Genomic DNA, 23,955 nt, shown 5'->3' with positions numbered 1-23,955 from the left:
AAACAATGACAACAAAATTTGAAATAAGAAAAAAAAGAAAATGTACCTGACCCACTGCATTGCCGCCGCGCCGCTCTTCTAGCTCCACTCACTGCATGCACAGGCTCTCCGCCTTCCCTCCAGCCAAGTCTAACGCTGCTCTAATGCTGCTGGCAGCATGACAGCAGCGTTAGGATTGGCCTGGGCGCCCTGGCTTTGCACTCCTTGGCAGGCTGGGAGCCTGTGCCTGCTGTCGCCAACCCAGCTACACAGCTCTGGTTGGAGAGAGTTCAGTGCCTATGTGTGTTTGGCAGTCCTTAGGCTATTGCCAGTAATTGACCAAAAATAGCCAGAAAATCTGCCTTCAAGGCTTTCTACATTGACTAAACGTCCATCTTACTGACAGGTATTAGATTATTCAAGCTAAATTCAAACCATAATCCCAAAACAGTACACTCCATTCAAGAAAAGCACCTTCTCTTACCACCCCTATTTGTAGAACATCACACTAAGCAATAGGCAGCAAAATCTTGGAATACAGGCAGCAAAAACCTTGAAATGCTCATTACAATAGAGGGTCAGAAGGAATTTGTCGCCTTCACCTCCAATACCAAGACCCCACTGGTGCAATTCTTTAAATTTGCCTACTCTACTGGAGGCTGAATGCTACAAATGCCTCTTCAAAGCTCATTGATGCAAAAACCTCTCGGTTATAGCTTTCCTAAAATTGCAGTCTTTTATTTCTCGACCTTCACCATAAATTCGAGGGATTTCATAAATGAAATCCCAAACTAACAGCCAATATGTGTTTCGGGGACCACCCCTTTTTGAAGGCTGCAAAGCCAATAGGTCTTGCCTATACAAGAGCTATTGGCTTGGCAATGTGTTTTGCCATGTTATACACCAGTGTAGATGCTATTCAACACGGCTAAACGCTAGTGGTGTGGAATGTCAGAGTGGAGGGGGGGAGTAGTGTTGTAGAGTGGATTTATTAGAGTAGAGTGTCGTAGAGTATGGGGAGTAGAGTGTTGTACAGCTGAATAGAGGGGAGTAGAGATCAGTGGTTCGATGGCAGAGAGTGTTAAAGTGCAGTGCCATAGAGTCGAGTGGTGTAGAGACAAGTGGGGTGGGATAGGGTGGAGTGGATTGAGGTAGTCTGGTGGATTGAACTGGAGTAAAGTGGGGTAGATTGGGGACACAGTGGGTGGATAGGATTGGGGTAGGGTGGGGTGGATTGGCTGGAGTGGGATAGATTGGAGTGGGTGGACTGGATGTGGTCGATTCGAGAGGGTTGGACTGAAATGGGGTGAGGTGGACTGGACTGAGGTGGACTGAAGTGGGATGGATTGGAGTGGTTTAGATTACATTGGACTTTGGGGGAGGATTGAATTGGAGTGATAAAACTGTGGTGGAGTGGACTGGGTGATGTGGATTGGAGTGGGGTGGATTAGATTTCACTGGAGTGCAATAGATTAGGTTGGAATGGCTTGGATTGGAGTGGGATTGATTGGATTGCGGTGGACTGGAATGGACTGGGTTAGACTGGAGTGGAGTGGGGTGGGCTGGGGTAGTTTGGAGTGGATGGGGTGGATTGGATTGGAGTGGGGTAGACTGAAATGTGGTAAATGGACTGGATTGGGGTGGACTGGAGGTGGGTGGATGGATTGTGGTGAGCTCAATTAGGGCGGATGGGGGCGGGATGGATTGCATTGAGGTGGATTGGATTGGGGTAGATTGGATTAGGACAGATAGGGCTGGGTTGGGGTTGACTGGAGTGGGATGGCTTTTTGAATGTGGTGGACTGAGGTGGAATGGGCTGGAACGGGGTGGATTGGATTGGGGTGGACTGGACTGGATTTGAGTGGGGTGGATTGTGATGGACTGGACTCGTGTGGAGTGGGGTGGACTGGAGTGTGGTGGACTGGATTGGTGTAGATGGATTGGATTAGAGTGGGGTAGATTGGATTGGGCTGTATTGGACTGGTGTGAGTCGGACTGGAGTGAAATGGGATGGAGTGGGGTGGATTGGATTGGGGTGAGTGGTGAGGATTGGAGTAGGGAAAACTGTTTTGGATTGGAGTGGCACAGATATTTTGCATTGGAGTCGGGCAGGTTTTTGTTGGGCTGGAGTTGGGCAGACTGTTTTGGATTGGAGTGGAGTGTGGTGGATTGGGGTGGAGTGGAGCTGATTGGGGTAAAGTGGACTGAATTAGATTGGGGTAGATTGGATTGGGGTGAATTGGAGTGTGGAGCACTGAGATGAGGCAGATTGTTTTGGATTGGAGTAGGGCGGATAAGAGTGGGGAAGATAAGAGTGGGGAAGATAGTAGTGGGACCGATTGGGATTGGAGTGGGACGGATTGGGGTGGGGCAGATTGTTTTGGATTGGAGTGAGGTAGATTGTTGTGGATTGAGTGGGGCAGATTGGGGAGGGATAGATTGTTCTGGAGTGGGGCAGACTGTTTTAGATTGGAGTGGGACAGATTTTTTTGAATTGGTGTGGGCAGACTGGAGTGAGGCAGATTGTTTGGGATTGGAGTCAGGCAGATTGTTTTGGATTGGTGTGGGGCAGATTGTTTGGGACTGGAGTGGGACAGACTGGAGTGGGGCAGAATGTTCTAGACTGGAGTGGAGCAGATTGGAGTGGGCAGACTGCTTTTGATGGAAGTGGGCCAGATTGTTTTGGGCTGGAATGGTGTGAGGTAGATGGGGGTGGAGAGGGGTTGACCGGATTGGGGTGAGGTGGACTGAATTGGATTGGGGTAGATTGGATTGGGGTGAATTGGAGTGTGGCCGATAGGAGTGGGGCAGATAGGAGTGGAGGAAAATTGAGTGGGCCAGATTGGAGTGGGGTGGAATAGTGGGGTGGATTGGAATGGGGCAGATTGTTTTGGATTGGAGTGGGGCAGATTGTTTTAGACTGGAGTGGGGCAGGTTGTTTTGAATTGGCCTGGACTGTCTGGAGTTAGGCAGATTGTATGGGACTGGAGTGGGGCAGATTGTTTGGGACTGGCATTGGGTAGATTGGAGTGGGGCAGATTGGAGTGGGACAGACTGTTTGGGATTAGAGTGGGGGAAATTGTTTTGGAATGGAGTGAGAGGTTGGAGTAGGGGAGAGTGCTCTGGATTGGAGTGGGGCAGATTGGAGTACAGCAGATTGTTTTCGATTGGAGTGGTGCAAATTGGCGTGGGGCAGATTGTTTGGGATTGAAGTGAGACAGATCGGAGTGTGGCAGATTGTTATAGAGTGGGATAGACTGATTTAGATTGGAATTGGTTGGCAGCAGATTGTTTGGGAATGGAGCGGGGCATATTGGAGTGGGGAAGATTGTTTTGGATTGGTGAGGGCAGATTGTTTTAGATTGGAGTGGGGCAGATTGTTTTAGATTGGGAAAGGCAGATTGTTTTAGAATGGAGTAGGGCAGATTGTTTGAGACTGGAGTGGGGCAGACCATTTTTAATTTCTGGAGGGGCAGACAGTTTTGGATTGAAGTGGGACAGATTGTTTTGGATTGAAGTGGGGAAGGTTGGAGTGGGTGGATTGCAGTGTGGCGGACTGAAGTGGATTTGAGTGGAGTGGATTGGATTGGTCTGGAGCCAAATGGATTTCGTGAGGTGGATTGTTGTGGGGTGAGGTGAGGTGGATTGGCTTAGATTGAAGTGAACAGATTGAATTGGAGTAGGATGGATTAGGGTGTTCTGCACGATTATCTGTTTAATCGTAATTTTGGAAATTAATTTAAGAAAGAAACAATGTTGCTCTGCAATATTTAAAACAAGATAATCGTCATCTTTTGAGACCAGTGCCCAAAAGCACAAAAAGAAACCTGTGTGTAAAGTGAGAAAAGAAGACTTAGCAAAATAAAAGAAATGAGCTAACTATAGAAAATAAAATTTATCAATTTTGTTTGTCCTGCTGGGTATTTTTTTACCAGTCACATGTCTTCTGTTTGCAGGGCCACAGAAGTTAAAAAGAAGTAACTCAATCACCTCAGGAGCAGCAAATGGCATAGCTGGGACGTTTCCCTGGTCCATGCTTGATGTGCTGCTCCAATCAAGGTTTTTATCTTTGCATTCTGGGAGCTGTAGTCCTATTTTATAATGGAAAAATTGTTCTACAAATCTCAGAATTCATAGTAAAAAACACGGAATGGAGCAGCACATCACACATGGACCTAGGAAACTTAGCAGGGCTGAGCTCAGAACTGATTAAGCTGAATTGATCAGTACTTGGTGCCTGTTCCACAGACAGGATCGTAAATGATGCTTGGCCTACAGTGACAAATTACGAGGCTTTAAAGAAGAGTGCCATACAAACCAACTAATCGCAAACAGTGGGCGGACCCCAATCCCTTTTCGTTCACAATAGGGTCTTGCAAGTGAGATGCGTGCGCTAGCACATGCTATCACAGGCTCAACCATAATGAATATCACCAAATTCACAACTAATGTCATTGTGAATTGTCTACCCCATTGAAGGGTAGTTGTTGTATAAAATGTTGGATACATGTTTTATTGCTGATGCTCATTATGTTTATGTGTGGTATTTCTAAGAATAACTTACAGCAATAGATTCATGTTAAATGTGTGTGCTCCCTCTGACTCTTCTTCCTGTTACTACACTATTAAACACCACAATGTGAGAGGATAATGGCACTGCTTTGGTCTCTCAAGCGTGCATCCAAACACTTACCCATTAGACCACTCTCCAATGGAAAGACCTTTTCAGCCAAGCACTTTATCACATTGTAGCGAGCTATCCGTACAATAATTGACAGCTGGTCCTCTCCAGGGGTAGGAGGCACAGTTCAAAAACAAGCACTGGCAAAGTCAATAGATCTCGCCTTCACAAGAGCTATCAGATTTGGCAATGTGTTTCACAATGTTGTCCTACAGTGTTGCTGCTGTTCAGCATGACTAAAAGTTAGTGGTGTGGAATGTCAGAGTGGAGAGGGGGAGTAGAGTGTCATAGAGTGGGTTTGTTTGAATGACGTAGAGCGGAGCTGGAGGAGTAGAATGTTGTAGAGTTGAGCAGAGTTCAGTAGTTCAGTGGCAGAGAGTGTCGTAGAGTGGAGGGGTGGAATAGGGTGTAGTGGTTTGAGGCAGTGGGTGGACTGGGTTGGAGTGGAATGGATGGACTGGATTGGGGTAGAGTGGGGTGGACTGTTGTGGTGTTGATTGGACTAGAGTGGGGTAGATAGAAATGATGTGTGGTGAATAAGACTGGGTGGATTCGAGTGGGGTGGATTGGGGTGGGAGGTCTGGATTGGAGTGATGGTGTGGGGTGGTTTGGATTGGGTGAAGGGATTGGATTGGAGTGGGGTGGGGTGGGTTAGATTGGAGTGGAGTGGGGTGGCCTGGGGTGGGGTGGATTGGATTGGGTGGGCTGGAAGGATTGGAGTGAAGTGGATTGAACTGGGTTGGGGTGGATTGGGATAGAGTGGGTGGACTGATGTAGTGTGTGGTGGATTGGGGTGAGTGGGATGGATTGGAGCAGGTGGGGTGGACTGGAGTGAAGTGGATTGGAGTGGGTGGATTTAAATGTGGTGCAGTGGATTGGATTGGGGTGTGGTGAGCTGCAGTGGGATGGTTTGGGTTGGAGTGGGGAGGGGTTGATTGCGGTGAGCCACATTGGATTGGGGTGGATTGGAGTGAGGTTTAATGCAAAGAGGTGGGGTGGACTGGTGGGTGGATGGATTGGATTGCAGTGGGGTGGACTGAACTGGGAGGGGGTGGGGTGTGGTGGATTGAATTGGAGTGGGGTGGACTGAACTGGACTGGAGATGCTTGGAGTGGGGTTGATTAATTAGTGTGGGGTAGGTCAGATGAACTGGAATGAAGTATGGTGGACTGAACTGGGATGGGGTAGGGTGGACTGGGATAGAGTGGGATGGTTTGGAGTGGAGTTGGGTGGACTGGAATGGAGTGGGGTGGATTGGAGAGGAGTGGATGGAGAAGACTGAAATGGGATGTGGAGGTCTGGGGTGGGGTTGGCTGGAAGGGGTGGATTGGATTGGGGTGGTGTGAGGTGGGTTGGGTTGGGGTAGGGTGGAATGACTGGAATGGATTAGACTGGGGTGGATTGCATTGAGGTGAGGTGGGATGGACTGGTGTGGGGAGGGGAGAAGTGGACTGCAGGAGGGTGGACTGGAGTAGAATGGATCAGATTGGGGTGTTTCGGACTGGGGTGGTGTGTAGTGTAGTGGATTGGAGTGAGGTGGAATAAGTGAGGTGGATTGAATTGAGTGGGGTGTTTTGGACTGGGGTGGTGTGTAGTGTAGTGGATTGGAGTGAGGTGGTGAAATGAGTCGGGTGGATTGGATTGAGTGGGTAGATTAAGGTGTGGTGGGGTAGATTGGATTGGGTGTGGTGGATTGGATTGGGGGTGAACTGGATTGGGGTGTGGTGGGTGGTCCAGACTGGGGTGGGGTGAATTGGATTAGGTGGATTGGCCAGGAGTGGGCTGGATTGGATTGGAGTAGGGTGGAGTGGAGTGGGGTTAATTGGATTGAAGTGGGGTAGATTAAGGTGGGTTGGAGTGGGGTGGATTGGACTGGAATAGTGTGGATTATCGTGGACTGGAGTGGGTGGGTGAAAGTGGATTGTACTAGTGTGGGGTGGATTGGATTGGAGTGAGGTGGATTGGGTAGCACTGGACTTGATTGGAGTGGGGTTGGTTAGACTGGAGTGGGGTGGGATGGTTTGGAGTGCAGTGGGATGGATTAGAGTGGGGTGGATTGGACTGGAATGGGTTGGATTGGACTGGAGTGGATTGGGGTGAGGGGGATTGGATTGGGTGAGGTATATTGGAATGGAGTGGGGCAGATTGGACTGGGCTGGATTGGTGTGCAGTGGATTGGACTGAAGTGGGGCGGACTGTGGTGGATTGGATTGGGGTGAAATGGGATGGAGTGGGTTGGACTGGGGTGAGGTGAGGTGGATTGGATTGAAGTAGGACAGACTGAAGTGGGGCAGATTGAAATGGACTGAAGTGGGTCAGGTTATTTTGGAATGAAGTGGGGCAGATTGAAGGGCAGATCGTTTTGAACTGAAGTGAGGCAGATCGTTTTGGATTGAAATGGGGCAAATTGTAGTGGGGCAGATTGTTTTTGATTTGAGTGGAGCAGATAGTTTTGGATTGTAGTGGGACAGAATGGTGTGGAGCAGATTGATATGAATTGGAGTGGGGTGCGTTGGATTGTTACGGGGTGTATTGGACGGGAGTGGGGTGGATTAGGGTGGGGTGAATTGGATTGAGGTAAAGTGGATTGGATTGGAGTGGGGTGCATTGTTTTGCATTGGAGTGGGGCGGATTGGAGTGGGACAGACTTTTGGACTGGAGTGGAGCAGACTGGAGTATGGCGGACTGGAGTGAGACAGATTGTCTTAGACTGAAGTGGGGCAGATGGGAGTGGGAAGGAAAGGAGTGGGGCAGATTGTTTTGGATTAAAGCGGGGCAGACTGGAGTGAGGTGGACTGGAGTTGGGCAGATGGTTTTGGATTTCAGTGGGGAAGATTGTTTTGGATTCAAGTGCAGCAGATTGCAGTGGGGCAGACTGTTTAGGATTGGAGCAGATTGGAGTGGGGCGGAGTGTTCTGGATTGGAGTGGAGCATATTGTTTTGGATTGGAGTGGGACAGATTGTTTTGGGTTGGAGTGGGGCAGATTCTTTTTGAGTTGTGCAGATTGTTTTCTATTAGAGTGGGACAAATTGGAGTGGGCAGACTAGATTAGGGTGGGTTGGAAAGACTGGAGTGAGTTGGAGTGGATTGGATTGGGATGAGTGGTTTGGACTGGACTGGGGTGGATTGGTGTGGGATAAAGCGTGGTGGACTGTAGTGGGACGGATTGGAGTGGAGTGTCTTTGGGTGTGCTGCACGATTATGTGTTAAAGCCTCATTTCAGAGATTACACATGCTAAAGAAAGTGTCTCTTTGCAATATTTGGAACAAGTTAATAATTGTCATCTTTTGTGAAGAGCGTTCATGAGCAAAAACAAAAGAAAACATGAGTGGAAAGTGAGAAAAGACAACTTGTCAAAATAAAAGACAGTTAGCTTTAAAAAATAAAACTTTGCAATTTTTTTTTCCTGCTAGGCATGTTTTTGCCAGTCACAAACCTTCTGTTTGCAGGGAACTAGAATTAAAAAAAACACAAAATAGTACCTCGATCACATCCGGAGCAGCAGACGGGCACTAATTAAGTCGAATCAATCAGTGCTTGGTCCCTGCTCCACACAGAGGAACAAAACTTATGCCAGGCCTGCCTTCACAAATGACGAGGCTGTAAAGAGTGCCACACAAACCAACAAAAGATGAGCGACAGGCAGGCTCCAACCCCTTTACTGTACACCACAGAGTCTCGCAAGCGAAACACATGTGCTAGTGCATGCACTTACAGGCTTGACCCTAAAAATGAGAGAGGTTGTGACATGGGAAAAAGAAAATGAACAGCTGGAGCAATGTCACAATACATTAAACTGAAAATATGCTTACTATAAATATGTGATAACAAACATACAGAGTTCTGCTTGACTGTCCCTCACCCGTCATTATATACATCTCCTTTGCAGATGCCCCCACCGCTTTTATTTGTGACTGAATGTGTGCCTACCTCCCCCAAAATTCACTTTAGAGAAGCTTCTACAATAGTGTAAACAAGGTGAGAATGTCCATCTAAAAAACAGACTCTAAGAAAACATTTTTGGCATGTCTATAAGACATCAGAGGAAAGAGTGCATAGACATCAGCTGCGACCCCTGAATTGCTTTTGGACTCCTGCCACTGCCTTCGCGACCCCTGGCCTCAGAGGTGGCAAATTCAGTGTCAGGAACACAGAGACAGCTTGTCCTTATGGATGTAATTTGGGGTTCAACTCTTTTTGTTTTCTGTTAGTTTTTTATTACACTAACAGTGAATAATAATATATTCACTTAGTAATACACTTAATGATACATTATTCACTACTAGTGTAATAAAAAGGAGTACAACTAACTGGAGTGTATGTTTTGTGCGTGCTTGTGAGTGAAAGTATGTATGTCAGAGAGTGTATGCAAGTGTGATTTTGTGTGTATGTGTAAAGTATGTCTGTGTGAGTGAAAGTGGAGATCAAAGGGCATGTGATGCCATTTTCGCTACCCCCGCGTTTCGGTGACTTGATATCCATGAAGGAGCGTGGGAATATGGCATTCAGGGAACAGTTGTGGCAACTCTTTACTAGATGCAAGCATGCAATGCCCATTAGTCTAAGGGCCTCGTCAGTTTCCGTGGGTATGGCTGGGTGTGCTGGTACTGCTGGTCGGAATTTCAACTAACATTCTGTATGTACTGCTAGTTTCTTTTACAGGCTTAATCAAACCTTCAGTCGTTTTCATTGAATTCCTTCAGTAAAGTTGGTCAAATGTTGTCAATGCTCAGTTCCTTTTGTTCAGAAATAATGAGCAGCAACTTAGAATATTTAAAGTGAACGGTGTACAAGTGTAAAATCACACCAGGGTCGAAACCTGCTGTTGTGAAACAACTAATCATTTGCATAAAAACAACAGGGGTGCCCTACAACGCCATTTTTACAACAAAAGACAAATAAAAAGCTCCAAAAATAAAAATCGAAAGGCAGTCAGTGCTACAAGAAGTTGAATAATTTTTGGTTTCCAAATGAAAATTGTATGAAGTTAAAACTGTATATGTTAACATAATATACTGCAGCAGTGGTTTGTTGTATTAGTTTAAATTGTGATGATGTAATTCATAATGCTCAATGTGGATCGCAAGCAATAGTTAATTCTCGCATTGGGTAACACGTAAAATGAAATACTCTACTGATAGCGCTATGTAATACATGATATGTAATTTATTCAGGCACTTATATGTACCACAATGTACCCTCTGCACACATTTTTAAGATGCTCTATTTTTTATTCTCAGCAACGTATTTCTGCCATTCATCCTTCTGAGATCAAAGTATAGATAACATTGAGTTGACAATACTTGCATTTACAGAATTGTAAAACTGCAAATGGTGCTGTGGCAGGTGCTCAGGAAAAAACAAAACTATAGATTTTTTAACCGAATACTCAAAGGTACACACAACGTTCAAGGATAAATAGAATACAGCACAAATTAAAGTACAAAAAGTACAAAAGCACATCAGTTAAGGGAATTGTATTTCAAAAATAAAATCAAAGCATGATAACTCTTCTAAATAATGCAGAGTTGCACTGTATGTTGTGGAGTTTTTGTGTACTAATATGATGTAGTTATTGCAGTGAAATATTTTTAGTATTATTGTCTACACTCAACAGGCACTCAACTGTTGTTCTCTTGTGGGCAAGGCATCTGCAACATCTACTTCTATGGCATTTGCCTCTCACATGTGCAGAAGCACCTACTTCCATATGTTTACCAATGATCCAGGACTATATTATACCAGACTGCATGTATTATCTTTTGTGGGTTACTGTCCTGATGTCTGGATATTAATTTCCATTGCCAGACACTGTACAGGGAGCCATAGGACAAACTGGACCAGATTCAGGTGCAGATTACATCTGCCACAGGCTCAAATATACAATCATTTTGCTTTGTTCAGACCCATGTGATACTTGCAGGGTGAAACAGTCTTACGTCCTCGCTCTCCATCAGCATATTGAAGTTGTTCTAGCCTGTTCCGATGTGGGGGCCAGGCATACTTGCATGTTGCTCCTGTAGACGGCGCAGGGGAGAGCAGTCACAGCCTGTGTCTTCAGCATGTGCGGCCTCCCTGTAACAGACGAGTGGAACTTGATGGGGCCTTTTTGTAGTGGTCTGGCTTCTTAAGCAGTTGTAGTCCCTTTTCTTGGCTGGTGCAGTGTGCTGTGATGACAAGGCAATTGCAACCTACCTACCTGCTAATGTAGGGGGATCCTATGGCAAAGTAGATACAGGCCACCTCTGAGCCAGTGTAGGTGGATTCCAGAGGCAAAGCAATTGTAGCCTGTTGAATCTGTCATGTTTGGCATGGCTTTTTTCCAAATTTTTACCTTTCATTTTCCTGTTCTTGCTGACTTCGGGTTTGCTGGCCCTTGGACTCTGCACACTTTACCATTGCCTACCAGGGCCAAGGTGCTTGTGCTCTCTTCTTTAAAAACTGTAAAATTGGTTTACACACAGTTGGCATATTTAATTTACTGGAAAGTCCCTAGTAAAATGGCACTACATGTACCCAGGGCCGGTAAATTACATGCTGCTGGTGGGCCTGTAGCACTAACTGTGCCACCCACTTAAGTAGGCTTTTTCAGGCCATTGCAGACTGTGAGTGCAGGTGTAAAATGCCATTTCGACCTGGCAAAATGAACCCTTTGTGAGGCCTACACCTTCTTTTTTAATATATATAAATCCATATAAGTCACCCCTAGGGTAGGCCCTAAACAGCCAATATGGCAGGGTGCAGTGAATTTATAAAGTTGGACATGAACCTTTAATGTTTACATGTCCTGGTAGTGAAAAATCCTTGAATTTGTTTTTCATTACTACAAGGCCTGCCTCTCCCACAGGATAACAATTGGTGACCTTATTAATAAGTGGTAACTTTCAATTGGGAGCAACTAGGAATTTCAGACTTGGTGTCTTAAGAATTTTAATTTAAAACCCCCTTTAATGGTAAAGTTGGATTTTAAGTCACAATTTAGAAAATGCCACTTTTAGAAAGTTGGCATTTTCTTGTCCTAACCATTTGGTGCATGCAGCCTGTTTCTCAGTCACATGACTAGTGTAGCTGGCAGTGTGTTGACATAATGGGCCATCTCTCATTTGATTAGATGGAGGATATGTAACCTATCATGCTTACACATCACAAAGGCTCTGCCTGAGCACACTCAGAAAAGGTTTTACACTAGTCTTCTGTGCCCAGAGACAAGACAAGGCCATGGTGGAGAGGAAGGAAACTCCAAAAACTCTGGGGTGGAAACCTTCAGAACCTGCTCCTACTTCAAAACTGGCAACAAGTCTAAATATTGAACCCTCAGACCCAACCATTCAGTACAACTCTGGACCTGTGAAAGACTCAGAACAACAGTAATGCTGCAAGAGGGACTGCTACTCTGCTGTCTTGCAGATATGCTACCTGAGTGAAAAGGACTGGACCTGCATTTTGTACCCAGGACCACCAGGGTGACTCCAAGGGCTAGTTGCCCGGCCACTTGATCAGAGCTTCAGAGACAGAAAAGGCTCCAGATACCTTGAACCCAGCACCTGTACTCTATCAGCTGTGAGCCTTGCCCCTCAAGTGGTGCCATTGCAGTGCTGGAGGCTTAGAAGTGGTCCTGAAAGTGCTCAGCAAGCCCAGCTGTGGTCCTGTGAACAGAACCGATGCGGCGCGAAACATCTCCTCACAGCAACAACGGAACCACCACTGCACAGCACATCCCCGATGCAGGATCGTGCATTGCAGCCGCAGCTTCCTCAGAACCGCCTCTGCACGTTGCATCCTCAAGATAGGATCTCACAACACTCTGCAACCAGTATTTTAGGTACTTTGTTCAGCAGACCAGGCTTGGTCCCTGTACTCAACCCATGCTCCACTGTGGTCAGCCTGAACTTTTGACTTTGTCCTGGTCAAGCACGACCAGATAAATACAATCAGTGCTTTGTGCTTTTAGGTATTATTTCCACGTAAATCTTTATAATTGCATATTTGCAGTTTTGCTTATTGGATTTTTGTTGTTTGGGTCTCAAATAATTTATTATATTTTACTCTCCATTTCTAAATTGGTGTGTGTTTTTTGTGTTGCAGTTTCAGTTTATTGCCATTTGAAATACTGCATACATACTTTACACATTGCCTCTAAGTTAAGTCTGACTGCTTTGTGCCAAGCCACCAGAGAGTTAAGCCCAGGTTAATACAGGATTTGCTTGTGACAGGAATGGTGGTCACTGCTTGTATAGGGTTTCACTGCCCCAACCAGAAACCTAAGTTCCTACACAGCCCACCTCCTAACCAGTGCAGGTATGTCCCATGGCATGGTTGTTGTAGCCCATACCCAGACCAGTGCAGAATGATGTATGTACCTGGATGTTGCAGCCTTCCTAGTCCTATCAGCTTTCCATCAGTGGCATACCAGCTTTGCATGCCACGGGTATAGTGCCAAATTGTGACTCAGAGCAGTGGTGGAAGTGGAAGCTTCAGTAGTCTTTTGGTGCATTTCTCAATGGCAATCATATAGACAGACCAGGAGACCAACTGCAGAAAGGGTCACTCCTGGCTTTACCCTTTTAGGAAGTCCACTTTCTTTGGGTGTTTCTCAGGCCAAGAACATTCTGGGCGTCTTCTCCTTCAGGGCCATAAATATTCCTTCCCTGTCTCAGCTCAAGAGGCAGGCAGACTTCTAGGCATTAGGCTGACTCCCACCACCACCACCAGAAAGTACAGACTTCAGGTAGTATCCTGCACCTCAGGTAGACAGACACCAGTCCTCGTCACAAAGCAGTCCTTTGAGTACTCTGCAATGCTGTTCTCTCCTTTATCATGAAGAACTTGGGACTGGAACAACATGGGGTGGTTTGGTTTCTACCTTTATACACATCTTCTAGACAGGTGATCTGGCTTCACTGACTCAACCTTCTGAATGGGTTTAACATGGTTCTTTTTCAAGGTGTCATTCTATTGCTGCTCTCTAGACACAGCATTTGTGTGAAGTAATGCTTCTCAAAGCAGGTGGCAATAGGGCGGTCTCAAAGCAAAAGCCTCCACAACAAGAACACAGTGACCTGTGAGCAGTGTTGCCAGATTTTAAAAGTCTTTTAAAGCCCAAAGCTGTGGACCGACCAGCCCAAAGTAAGCCCAGAATGAACCAATCCCAGCCCAGAAAGTAGCCCAGACTTTTAACACTGAAATAATGCAATCACAGACTGAAGCAAACATTTTAAAGCATAAATCAAAATTCTATTGTAATCAAATATGTGGAACTCACAGTGCCTAAATTATTCATTGCATTACACACTAAAAATGGAAATAAATATGAAAAAATGGTCACTCACTTCCTATGATGAGCAGCAATTTGGAACAAGTAGTACATCTGGACTTGGTGAGACAAGTACATCTTTGATTATGTGCACAGCAGCCCTTTGGCACACCTTTTCACATTGGAGCCTGTAGCAGCTACTTTATTTTGTTTTGCTTGGAGACAGAAAGCTGAACGTTGCTTTGATCAAGTTCACTGCAGTCCCTTTGCCACCAGTTTTTGCATTGGAGCCCTTTGTAGCAAGCAGATTATGGCCCTCATTCTGACCTTGGCGGGCGGCGGAGGCCGCCCGCCAAAGTCCCGCCGTCAGGTTACCGTTCCGCGGTCGAAAGACCGCGGCGGTAATTCTGACTTTCCCGCTGGGCTGGCGGGCGGTCTCCTTCAGACCGCCAGCCAGCCCAGCGGGAAAGAGGCTTCCACGATGAAGCCGGCTCGGAATCGAGCCGGCGGAGTGGAAGCTGTGCGACGGGTGCAGTTGCACCCGTCGCGTATTTCACTGTCTGCGCAGCAGACAGTGAAATACATTTAGGGGCCCTCTTACGGGGGCCCCTGCAATGCCCATGCCAGTGGCATGGGCACTGCAGGGGCCCCCAGGGGCCCCGCGACCCCCCCTACCGCCATCCGGATCTCGGCGGTCCGACCGCCGGGATCTGGATGGCGGTAGGGGGGGTCAGAATCCCCGCGGCGGTGCAGCAAGCTGCGCCGCCGCGGAGGATTCAATGGGGCCGCGGTACACTGGCGGGACCCCGCCAGTGGTGCCGGTCCGACCGCGGCTTTACCGCCGCGGTCGGAATCCCCATTGAAGCACCGCCGGCTTGTCGGCGGTGCTCCCGCGGTCCTCCGCCCTGGCGGTCAAAGACCGCCAGGGTCAGAATGAGGGCCTATGTTCCTTTGTAGACAGAAAGCAGCAGCAGTAGCCACTTCCTAGGCCACAATATGCTTGTTTCAGAGTGTGAGGCATGCACTGGTAAGTAAACGTGGTTGGTAAAGTAAAACTGCGAAAGGTTCATTCAGTCACATACGGTTTGATCCTTTCTAGGTTTCACAGCTTGTGGCTGAACGTCGCTTTGATCAAGTTCACAGCAGTCCTTTTGACACCAGTTTTGGCATTGGGGCCTTTTGTAGCAGGCAGATTATTTTCCGTTGTTTGTAGACAGAAAGCAAGGGCAGTAGCCACTTCCTAGGCAGCAATAGGCTTCTTTCAGGGTGCGAGGCGTGCACCGGTAAGTAAACATGGCTTGTAAAGTGAAACTGTGAATGGTTCATTCAGTCACATACGGTTTGATCCTTTCTAGGTTTCACATCTTTTGGCTGAACGTCGCTTTGATCAAGTTCACAGCAGTCCTTTTGACACCAGTTTTGGCATTGGGGCCTTTTGTAGCTGGCAGATACTTTTCTGTTGTTTGTAGACAGAAAGCAAGGGCAGTACCCACTTCCTAGGCTGCAATATGCTTGTTTCATAGTGCAAGGCATGCACCTGTTTGTAAACATGGCTGGTAAAGTGAAACTGTGAATGGCTCAATAAATCACTTACACCCTGTTTGTTGCAGGTTGCTTCAAATCATTGGAATGGGCATGCAATTTTATATGGCAGTACTTGAATGCTGCCTTGGTATTATCTCATTTTACAGGGCAATCGGTCCTTTTAATTCAGAAACCATTATTACTCTTTTTATTATATTGTAATATTGAGCCCACTTGCCCATGTTGCAATATTTAAACTACAACTGCTTGGCAGCTGGGGTAACCTGCTCAATAAATAACTGTGTCTTGTTGAGATGACTGGGGACTATCTGAAACTGCAAGAGACCAAGTGACCATCTCTACATCTATAATGCATAACTGCGGTAGTCCTAGAGCTAATACATGGCAATGGCACAGTCTTCATCAAAGTAAGGAAAGATAGGTTTTGCTGTTCTTAATACATTTCGTAGAGCATTCTTCATGCATACAAGTGGTACACATAGGACACCATACAAAAGTGTAACTTTTAAGGCTACGCTGAGCAGAGCATGACAACAAGTGATGTAAATAATTTAGCCACTGACTGAGATCACAAACAGAACCATCCAGCGAGGCTGAGCACTGACCATGTACCTTCATTTCACTTAGCTCAGCCAATGAGACCACATTTGTGCTTGCACTGCCTGAAACTGGAGTGAAATAAATGAATAAATCAGCTGAGCACACAGCTCAAAGTGCATTAAAAAAGTATGGGAGCAGTTATTCTGCATGCAATGGGGCGGGGTTAAACGTGTGGCTAAGAAAAACAAAATATTCTCTTTCAGGTAGCTACATACATAGTAACCCATGCCTTAAACGAAAAAATAGAAAAGTTAAGTTAATCACTGTATATTATGAAACCTCTATTAGTTAAAGCACTGAAAAGTCTCTGTGCACCCAAACAACCACAGACTGAAATCTTGTTTGGTGCAATGGAGAATTGTGGCTTGTGTGTTGCGCAAATGTAAGTCATTAGGTTAAACTTGCATTACAGGCAGTATAAGAAAGACTGCTAACAAGCGTGCAAAAAGGTTTTAGATAGATTGGTTTAAGCAATACCCAAACTGTAGGTAATTATTTATTTTTAACTGTACTGCAAAGCACGCACTGAGCAGCTCAGCTGGTAACCCCCTTGCATTACGAGTCAAAAACAATAACTGTTTGTCATCACCAACCTTCATGTGATTCTATCCAGTGCTTAATTTGCGCTTGTTGTTTCTGGTGCAGAGCACCAGCACTTATTTTTGAGGGCCGGCACTTATTTTTCTGCCTCAAGCATTTACTGCGAGCAAAAGACACATATATGGGAAAGATGGAGGAAGAGAAAAATGAAAGTGCGTCAGAAAGGGGCAATTTAGAGAGCTGCAACAGTGAACTGAAGGTGCAAGGAGTGGCTGTAAATGCATGAAAGAGGTCCGAGATGGCTTCAGGATTACGCAGCCTCAGTATTCCGTGCTTGGACATTTATTAGCAGCAGCCACGTGTTTCAGAGGAGAGCTTTGGGCACCAGCATGTCTTTATTTACAAATTAAGCACTGGGTGGGGGGAGCAGTGGGACACCCAAAGCCTCAACTCTTCCAGAACAGAAGTCTGCCTGGGATTCTGACTGGTGGTTGCTCAATTTGAGCCTCCTGCAAAACACTTCTGCATGGAATTTGTTGGTCATTTTCTATTCCATTTATATATTAATTAACGCTCATATTTGCATTGCTTCTTCAACACCCTTATTTCTCCTGTAAGCAATGAGGTGACGAAGATTCTTGACCTTTTTCCTTTTGATTATCACAGAACTGTTCTTGAGGCTCTTACATATAAGCTGGACTGCTGTAATTCTCTCCTCTTTTGCCTTCCTCAGTACCATGTCTACTATTTACAGATTATACAGTATTCAGCAGTGTGAAACAGCACTCTTCCAATATGAGGGTTCATATATTGGCTTTAAATGGATTTAAGAGGCCCGAGATGGCGCTGCCTCAGCATTAAGTATGACAGAAAGCTGAAAGCTGCAAGAGTGAGCTGAAGGGGCAGGGAGTGGCTTTAAATGGATTTCAGAGGCCAGAGGCAGGTTGTTTGACTTGGTAGTTGGTGCTTGGCCTGGAGCCGTGGCGCCCACACAACAGGAACGGGGGAGTCTCCTAGCCGGGCCTCAGTCTCTCACTCTGGGGCTGGCCACAGGCATACACAAGTCGGGGACGTGGCGTCGGCGAGCACCACCCACAAGAAGAGAGGGCCCACATGCGCACCGCACCATCGCAGCTTTTAAACTGTGCCACGGGCAGGGTCAATAATGTTTGGCAGGGCAGTCAACTGGTAGCACTACTAGATTGACAACCCTCTGCCCCAACACCACAGGCATTAAGGATGGACAGCACACGGTCAGGACGCACCACCAATTAGCAACATGATTACATGATCTTCGTCAGCAGTTGAATCACAGGCACAGACAGCCACACTGCTGCACGTGTTCTACATAAATAATTTGTATCCAACCATTTTCCACAATCCTTTACATTCACTGACTGACAGCCCACACTGTCCAATCAATGCTGCATGCATGCTGCAAATCGCACGCTCACTTGCTGTCACTCAGCAGGGGCAGCCCTGTCCTGCCCACCACCGCAAGCCGTGCACTCAGTCAATCGCTGCAGCATGGATCATGTGACTGAGTCTATTTAATATATTCTCACATGGAGGGGCAGATGGTGGAGGTGACATGGTGGGCTGCGGCCCATTTGGGCATCACTAGGCAACATTTATAGTGTGGCTGAGACCCCTGGCTGCCTGGAGATGAGGCTAGTGAGAACACGTCCGCTGCTGGTGGCCCTGCAAACAATTTTCCACACAACGAGCTAATAAGCGCCCCACAATGAGGCACCCGCAATTGGGGGGAGGGGGGAGGTTTACCGCACAAATGGGAAAAATGTCACTCATTTGAGCGGGAAATCGCCCAATCTGGCAAAACAGCCTGTGAGGATTCTCATTTGGCTGTCAGCAGACTTTCTGATCACTAATCAGGGGTAGACAAAAAGGCAGGCCTGACTTAGAAATGTCTCTATCTTGCACAATGGAAAATTCAGTCCTGCCCTTCAATTCTACCATCACCCAAATGGCAGTGCTCAAGAAGAACTAATCAGCAGTCACTTGCTCACAAAGTATAGGTTGCCTTTTCTCCATCCACCTCACTTAAGTGTCTAGAAGTCCTTCCTGCAGCCATAGGAATGTAGGCAACTGACGTCCACTGTCAAATGGGAGGCATCCAAAATGGAACCCACTGGCTTTTGTACTCAGAGAGAGAGAGACACACACACACAAACAAAAACACACAAACACCCAACCCCTCCCCGCCCACTGCTGTGAATGCATCATATGCTCACTGTACACACTTACTTGCAATGCATAATGGGTGTCAGTGCAAGTTTCTGCATCTCACATAAAAGTGGAACTTTACTTCAGAGTTGACAGTAGACCACGTTCCCCTGACATAGATATAAAGGTCTAGTCATACTATGAATTACAAAACACAGTCTGCATTCACCATAGCCTTCTGTGCTAAACCCATGATGAGAGTATCAGTCCACTCTCTCTATGAGGACTTGATGGTGCATCCCTCCAGGTTACAAGGCAGGTCCAGGATCTCACATTGTTGGGAACAGGCCTAGCCTCTCTGTATATCATTGATTAGTGTAGCACCAGGGCCAAAATAAAAGAATATCTGATTCACACAGGGTCGGGCACCCAGGGCAGAAGAACACACCTGTATGTCATGCAGGGGACATTACTGTTTCAACACACTTCATCTCCATTTCCACTGTCTTCCTGTGGGTATTCAAGTCCAGTACGAAGTGGAGAAGCTTTCTGTGGCTGCATGGAGCTCACTGTATGGATGTCACATGAGTTTGCCTCTTGTGCATCAGGGACTGCAATAGTTTCCCTGTCTTTTAGATACTCTGCCATCTAATTCCATTCCTCTTACACTTGGAAAATCTTGGGTGATGGTACTACTTTGAGGTTTCTATTGCCTTCTTATTGCTGACTCTAAGCCTTTCTATCTTTGAGCCTTGTCTGCCTTTTCCATTTATAAAGTGTACCCTGCTGACATTCCTCCCATGTTTTCAGTTTTAGGTTTCGACCTTTCACCCCACCTTTCATTTGGTGAAAAGAGATGGAGGTATAAGTCCTTGTGAACTTCTATATTCAACTGGTTCATCACACTTGTTTTCTCTTTCTCTGTGGATCTGTGCATCATTTCACTTACCTTTGCTTTCTTTTTTCTTTATTAATACACATTGTCTATCGATTCTGCACAAATTACTTACATACTGCCTTTATGTAATTTTGGAAATGGTGTGGATGAATGTGCTTTAGCAACACAAAAATTATAAATAAATATGTGGATGTGTAGTTTGCTTAAGTTTGATAAGAACATTTTTGAACTATTTGTGCTTTAATGAGTTCTACCAAGGCATCCACATGGTAGTGGTGCTCAAAGAATGAATGAAAAGAACATGTTTAAATGATTAAGTCCTTCATCAATGTTCGCTAAACGTCACATCGGCAAACAAGGCTAAGTATGCCACTATAATATTTACTTGCTTGTATATATGTGTCTAATTGTCCTCTAATGCCAGCAGTGGTTCTATAGGCCTGACCTCGTCCATGAGTTATGCAATGTTACCAGAACACAAGATGGCAGGTCAGAACAAACAGCCCTTTTAAGACAAGAGACTGCCCAGCTGCTCCATGAGCCTACTCCTAGTGCTTACATGTAACTGTTTGCCCACTGTTAAAGAGGGAGGGTGGGCAAGAGAGCTGGGTTAATGGCACGAAAGAGGCAATAAGAGTTTCAATTGTTAGGGCTTTAACAATGTTTTAAGGTGAAGAGAGCTATATTATGTGGAGGGGTATTTACTGTCTTATATTAAGCTTCTTGCTCAGCAGAGAAAATACTCCACCTTTGAAAATCATACAAGTTTGGTGCTGTGTTTGCAACACATATCGATCAAACCAAAGTTAAAGCCTGCTGCAGCACATTAGACAGTAGTATGTATGCAACTCAGCCGTTTTATCACACTAGTCTAGTTTATCAAAAACCTTTTTCAAGTATTCTGATTTAGCCCATCATTCCTGTTAGAAGCCAGCCAATTTTTATACATTTACCGTTGTTTTTGGAAAATCTTTCTTATACTACTACAAAGCATTCCCCCAAGAAATCTTATTACATGACCCCTTGTCCTCAAACAAGAATTCCACTTAAACATACTCAAGAAGCAATCTATGAAAACATGCAGGCAAATTTTGGGTGTTAGTTGTAGTAGTAATACTTCATGTGCAGTAGCTAAATATTAAGGCTTTTTTGAAGTCCTTTTGAACATTATTCTGCTGCTAGTATTCAAAGGTACTGTACATGTTTGAGTATCAGTGCTATTCTGTCATGGATGTCAATTCACAAAAATGCCAGGAGTAGTGGAAATGCTATAACACACACTTTGACCACCAACATTTTTATATGGTTGACCCATGGATTCACCCCTAGCTTCTAAACATATTCCTCCTTACTACTCACTATATAGCAAGAGGAAAATTATGCTTAGAGTAACATTTATTTTATTTTCATGCCTCTGCCTCCATGACCTTGGAGTCCAGGGGACGAAGGGGATTGGCAGGGATACCAAATGTTAAGCTTGATCTAGCAGCTGCTAACACAGCTTACCACTAATTGTGACGTGTCTGTACTGTGGGGACACCATGGATCATCACTCTTTGAGCCCCATTTATGTGCTTCATGATTTATCAGTTCTCCCATCTTTTAAAACGTGAGTGGCACTTCAGGCTGAAGGAGTTCCCAATCATATTAAAATTGTTGATATTTATTGGAAGCAGGAACTCCAGGTCACCATGTAATAACATGGATAGAAGCAGAGCTGGTCCTTGCTTCAATAATGGCCTGGGTAGAAGGAAATATGATGCCCTCGCTACTACTGGTCAGTTGCCTTTGAACACACATTGTTGCGCCTCCGTTAACTCACGGGGATCACCCACAACTTTGCTCCATCTGTCTGGTTCCAAGTTGTTTGTTGGGGAGGAGAGAGGGTGATGATGTGTGGCTTCAGGGGGTGAGAGGTAGATGGGAGAACAAGGTAGGGAGCCCATAGGTTACTAAAAACAGTGAATGCAGCATGTTTGAAAACAATTAGAAGCATTTTAAACTAAATTACTGGAGCCAAGGTAGTGTGAGGTTGCTGTTTGCAGGACCTTCGTGCAGACAGTTCTTTTCAACCCTCTGAAGATTGGTGCCATGGGCCTTGCCCCAGCACGCCCATGCCAATAGCCAGTTCTGGATGAAAACTTCAACATTCTATACGCTATATAGCCTGGACATGACCCACCCTTATTATGTTACCCTTATGTACCCTTAACATATTATGTACTCAGAAATGCAGTAGCAACAGAATATTAAATAAATGTTCCTGATCTGCACAATTTTCTATCAATGTTTGTTAGCATACTTTGGGAGAAGGATGCCCAAATATAATCTAAATGTTTCAAACGTGCAATAAAATGAGACCTAGGCAATCTGCAAAGTGTGATTATGAATGCACCCTGACCCCTGATTCGTTGACCCAGCGTGCTCAATAATGTACCACTGGCTTTGTCCAAATAAGTCTCCAGAGTATGCAGTCTACTACAAAACAAATTTTACCTGGGATTTTCACAATGCCTTTGCCCCCCCCCCCCCCCCCCCCCCCCGCCACCACCACCACCACCACCACCACCGAAGTATGAGTCTAGTGCGCCCCTGACTAGAGAAGCACGGGCGGCAGAGCTATCCTGTAACTCAGTGCCATGAAACACCTTGTCCGCCTGGCTTTTAAACAACGGACGCACTCCTGGGACTTGGGGTTTCTCTGTTTTTCACTGCTCCCAATAGGTATAAGAGTAACCTACGAAGTAAATGTAAACAATACTATAACGTCAATCATGCTACCGGAGTTCCTATAATAGTTGCTCCTTATTCCATGCAAAAGCAGTGAGGTGCTGATACTTGAAACAAATCCTCCCTCCCTTCATCTCTCCCCGCGTCCCACCTTGCTCAGGCACTCCAGGATGGGGACACCTCTCAGCTGCAACAGGTTTCCCAGCAGAGGCAGTGGACGAGGACCCGGAGGCAGGTTGCCCAGCAGGCTGCTTTGAGTTCGCCACCAAAAGAAAACAAATAGAGCAAAGGCAAAGATCAGCAATGGAAGGCTAAAAACCCCTTGCCCCAACCAGGCCAGCGTCTCCATTGTTGCTCTTTGGTCTCAAAGCGCACACACACTTCCTGCTTAAGCAAGTGCCCTAGGCACCGGGGCGGGGCGGGGCGGGTCAATAACAGGAAGCGTTAAGTCTCAGCTTGCTGTATATTCCAAACATTATATTTTCTACAGATCTAGCAAAGCAGGAGAGTTACTCCATGTCATTTAGTACTGTCAGATTTTCAGTCAACAACACTTAGATTTCCTGTTTTTTGTCGTTCTTTTAGGTTAAAAACGAGCATTGGCTGACGATGAGAGACATGACACTGCATCCTAGGAAATATGCAGAGGAATTTGAAATATCCAGTAAATTTCCCCCCCCTCTCTCAATGCCCTGGTAGTTCGCTTAGGCCAGGTGCACATTTTTGTATTCTAGGCAGTGCTTAATTTGTAAATAAAAACGTGCCGGTGCCCAGAGCCCTCCTCTGAAACACGCGGCTGCTTCATTTAAATGTGAGAACACAGAATACTGAGGCGGCGTAATCCTGAAACCCTCTCGGGCCACTTCAATGCACATAAAGCTACTCGTTGCCCCTTCAGCTCACTCTTGCAGCTTTCTACGTTCTCCATTTGTGACGCTTTTCCGTTTTTCCCTTCTTTCCGTCTTTCCCATATGGGGCTTCTGCTCGCATCAAATGCTCGAGACAGAAGAATAAGCCACGGTGTACTGCCTCTTGACGCTCCCCCGTCCGAATCTGCACCCCCTACGTCAGAGGGTGCTTTTTCATTCAGCTCCTTCCTGAATGTTTCAGCTCCTGTGTCCGTCTCCGCTCCCCCAACGCGATGTTGCCCAATGTGCGAGCGCTCACAGCAACACAGATTCAAACGAGTTGTGTAACCCCTTCGCTGCCAGGCCTTTTCCTTCTCAGGTGCCAGGGATGTTTTTGTCTATTTGAGAATCTTCGCTTTTAGGCCCTCATAACTTTTTGTCCACATGAGCTACACAAGCCAAATTTGAGTCATTTTTTCCCCACATCCCAGGGAATCGACAGGTACCCAGACTTTGTGGGTTCCCCTGAAGGACACAAAGAAATTTGCCAAAATGAAGCAATTTTTTTTTTTTCAAATAAGGGAAAAAAGGGCTGCAGAAGAGGGCTCGTGTTTTTTCCTTGAAAATGGCATCAACAAAGGGTTTACGGTTCTAAAATCACCATCTTCTCAGCTTTCAGGAACAGGCAAACATGA

General features: G+C 45.9%; 1 protein-coding gene across 1 annotated transcript in view; it reads right to left on the bottom strand.

Annotated features, from left to right (window-relative positions):
* Window positions 1–22,806, bottom strand: part of LOC138259834 (cytochrome P450 2C18-like) — a 209,710-nt gene extending 186,904 nt beyond the window's left edge. Inside the window, exon 1 of the mRNA XM_069207730.1 lies at window positions 22,564–22,806. Within this exon, the coding sequence (XP_069063831.1) occupies window positions 22,564–22,761 (198 nt within the window). The 5' untranslated portion in view covers window positions 22,762–22,806. The remainder of the gene's footprint in view (window positions 1–22,563) is intronic.
* Window positions 22,807–23,955: the final 1,149 nt, after the last annotated feature.

The sequence above is a fragment of the Pleurodeles waltl genome, chromosome 9 (genome assembly GCF_031143425.1).
Source record: "Pleurodeles waltl isolate 20211129_DDA chromosome 9, aPleWal1.hap1.20221129, whole genome shotgun sequence".
In the NCBI taxonomy this organism is placed as follows: Eukaryota; Metazoa; Chordata; class Amphibia; order Caudata; family Salamandridae; genus Pleurodeles; species Pleurodeles waltl.
The sequence above is the reverse complement of the archived record's forward strand: the minus strand, read 5'-3'. Positions and strand labels throughout refer to the sequence as shown.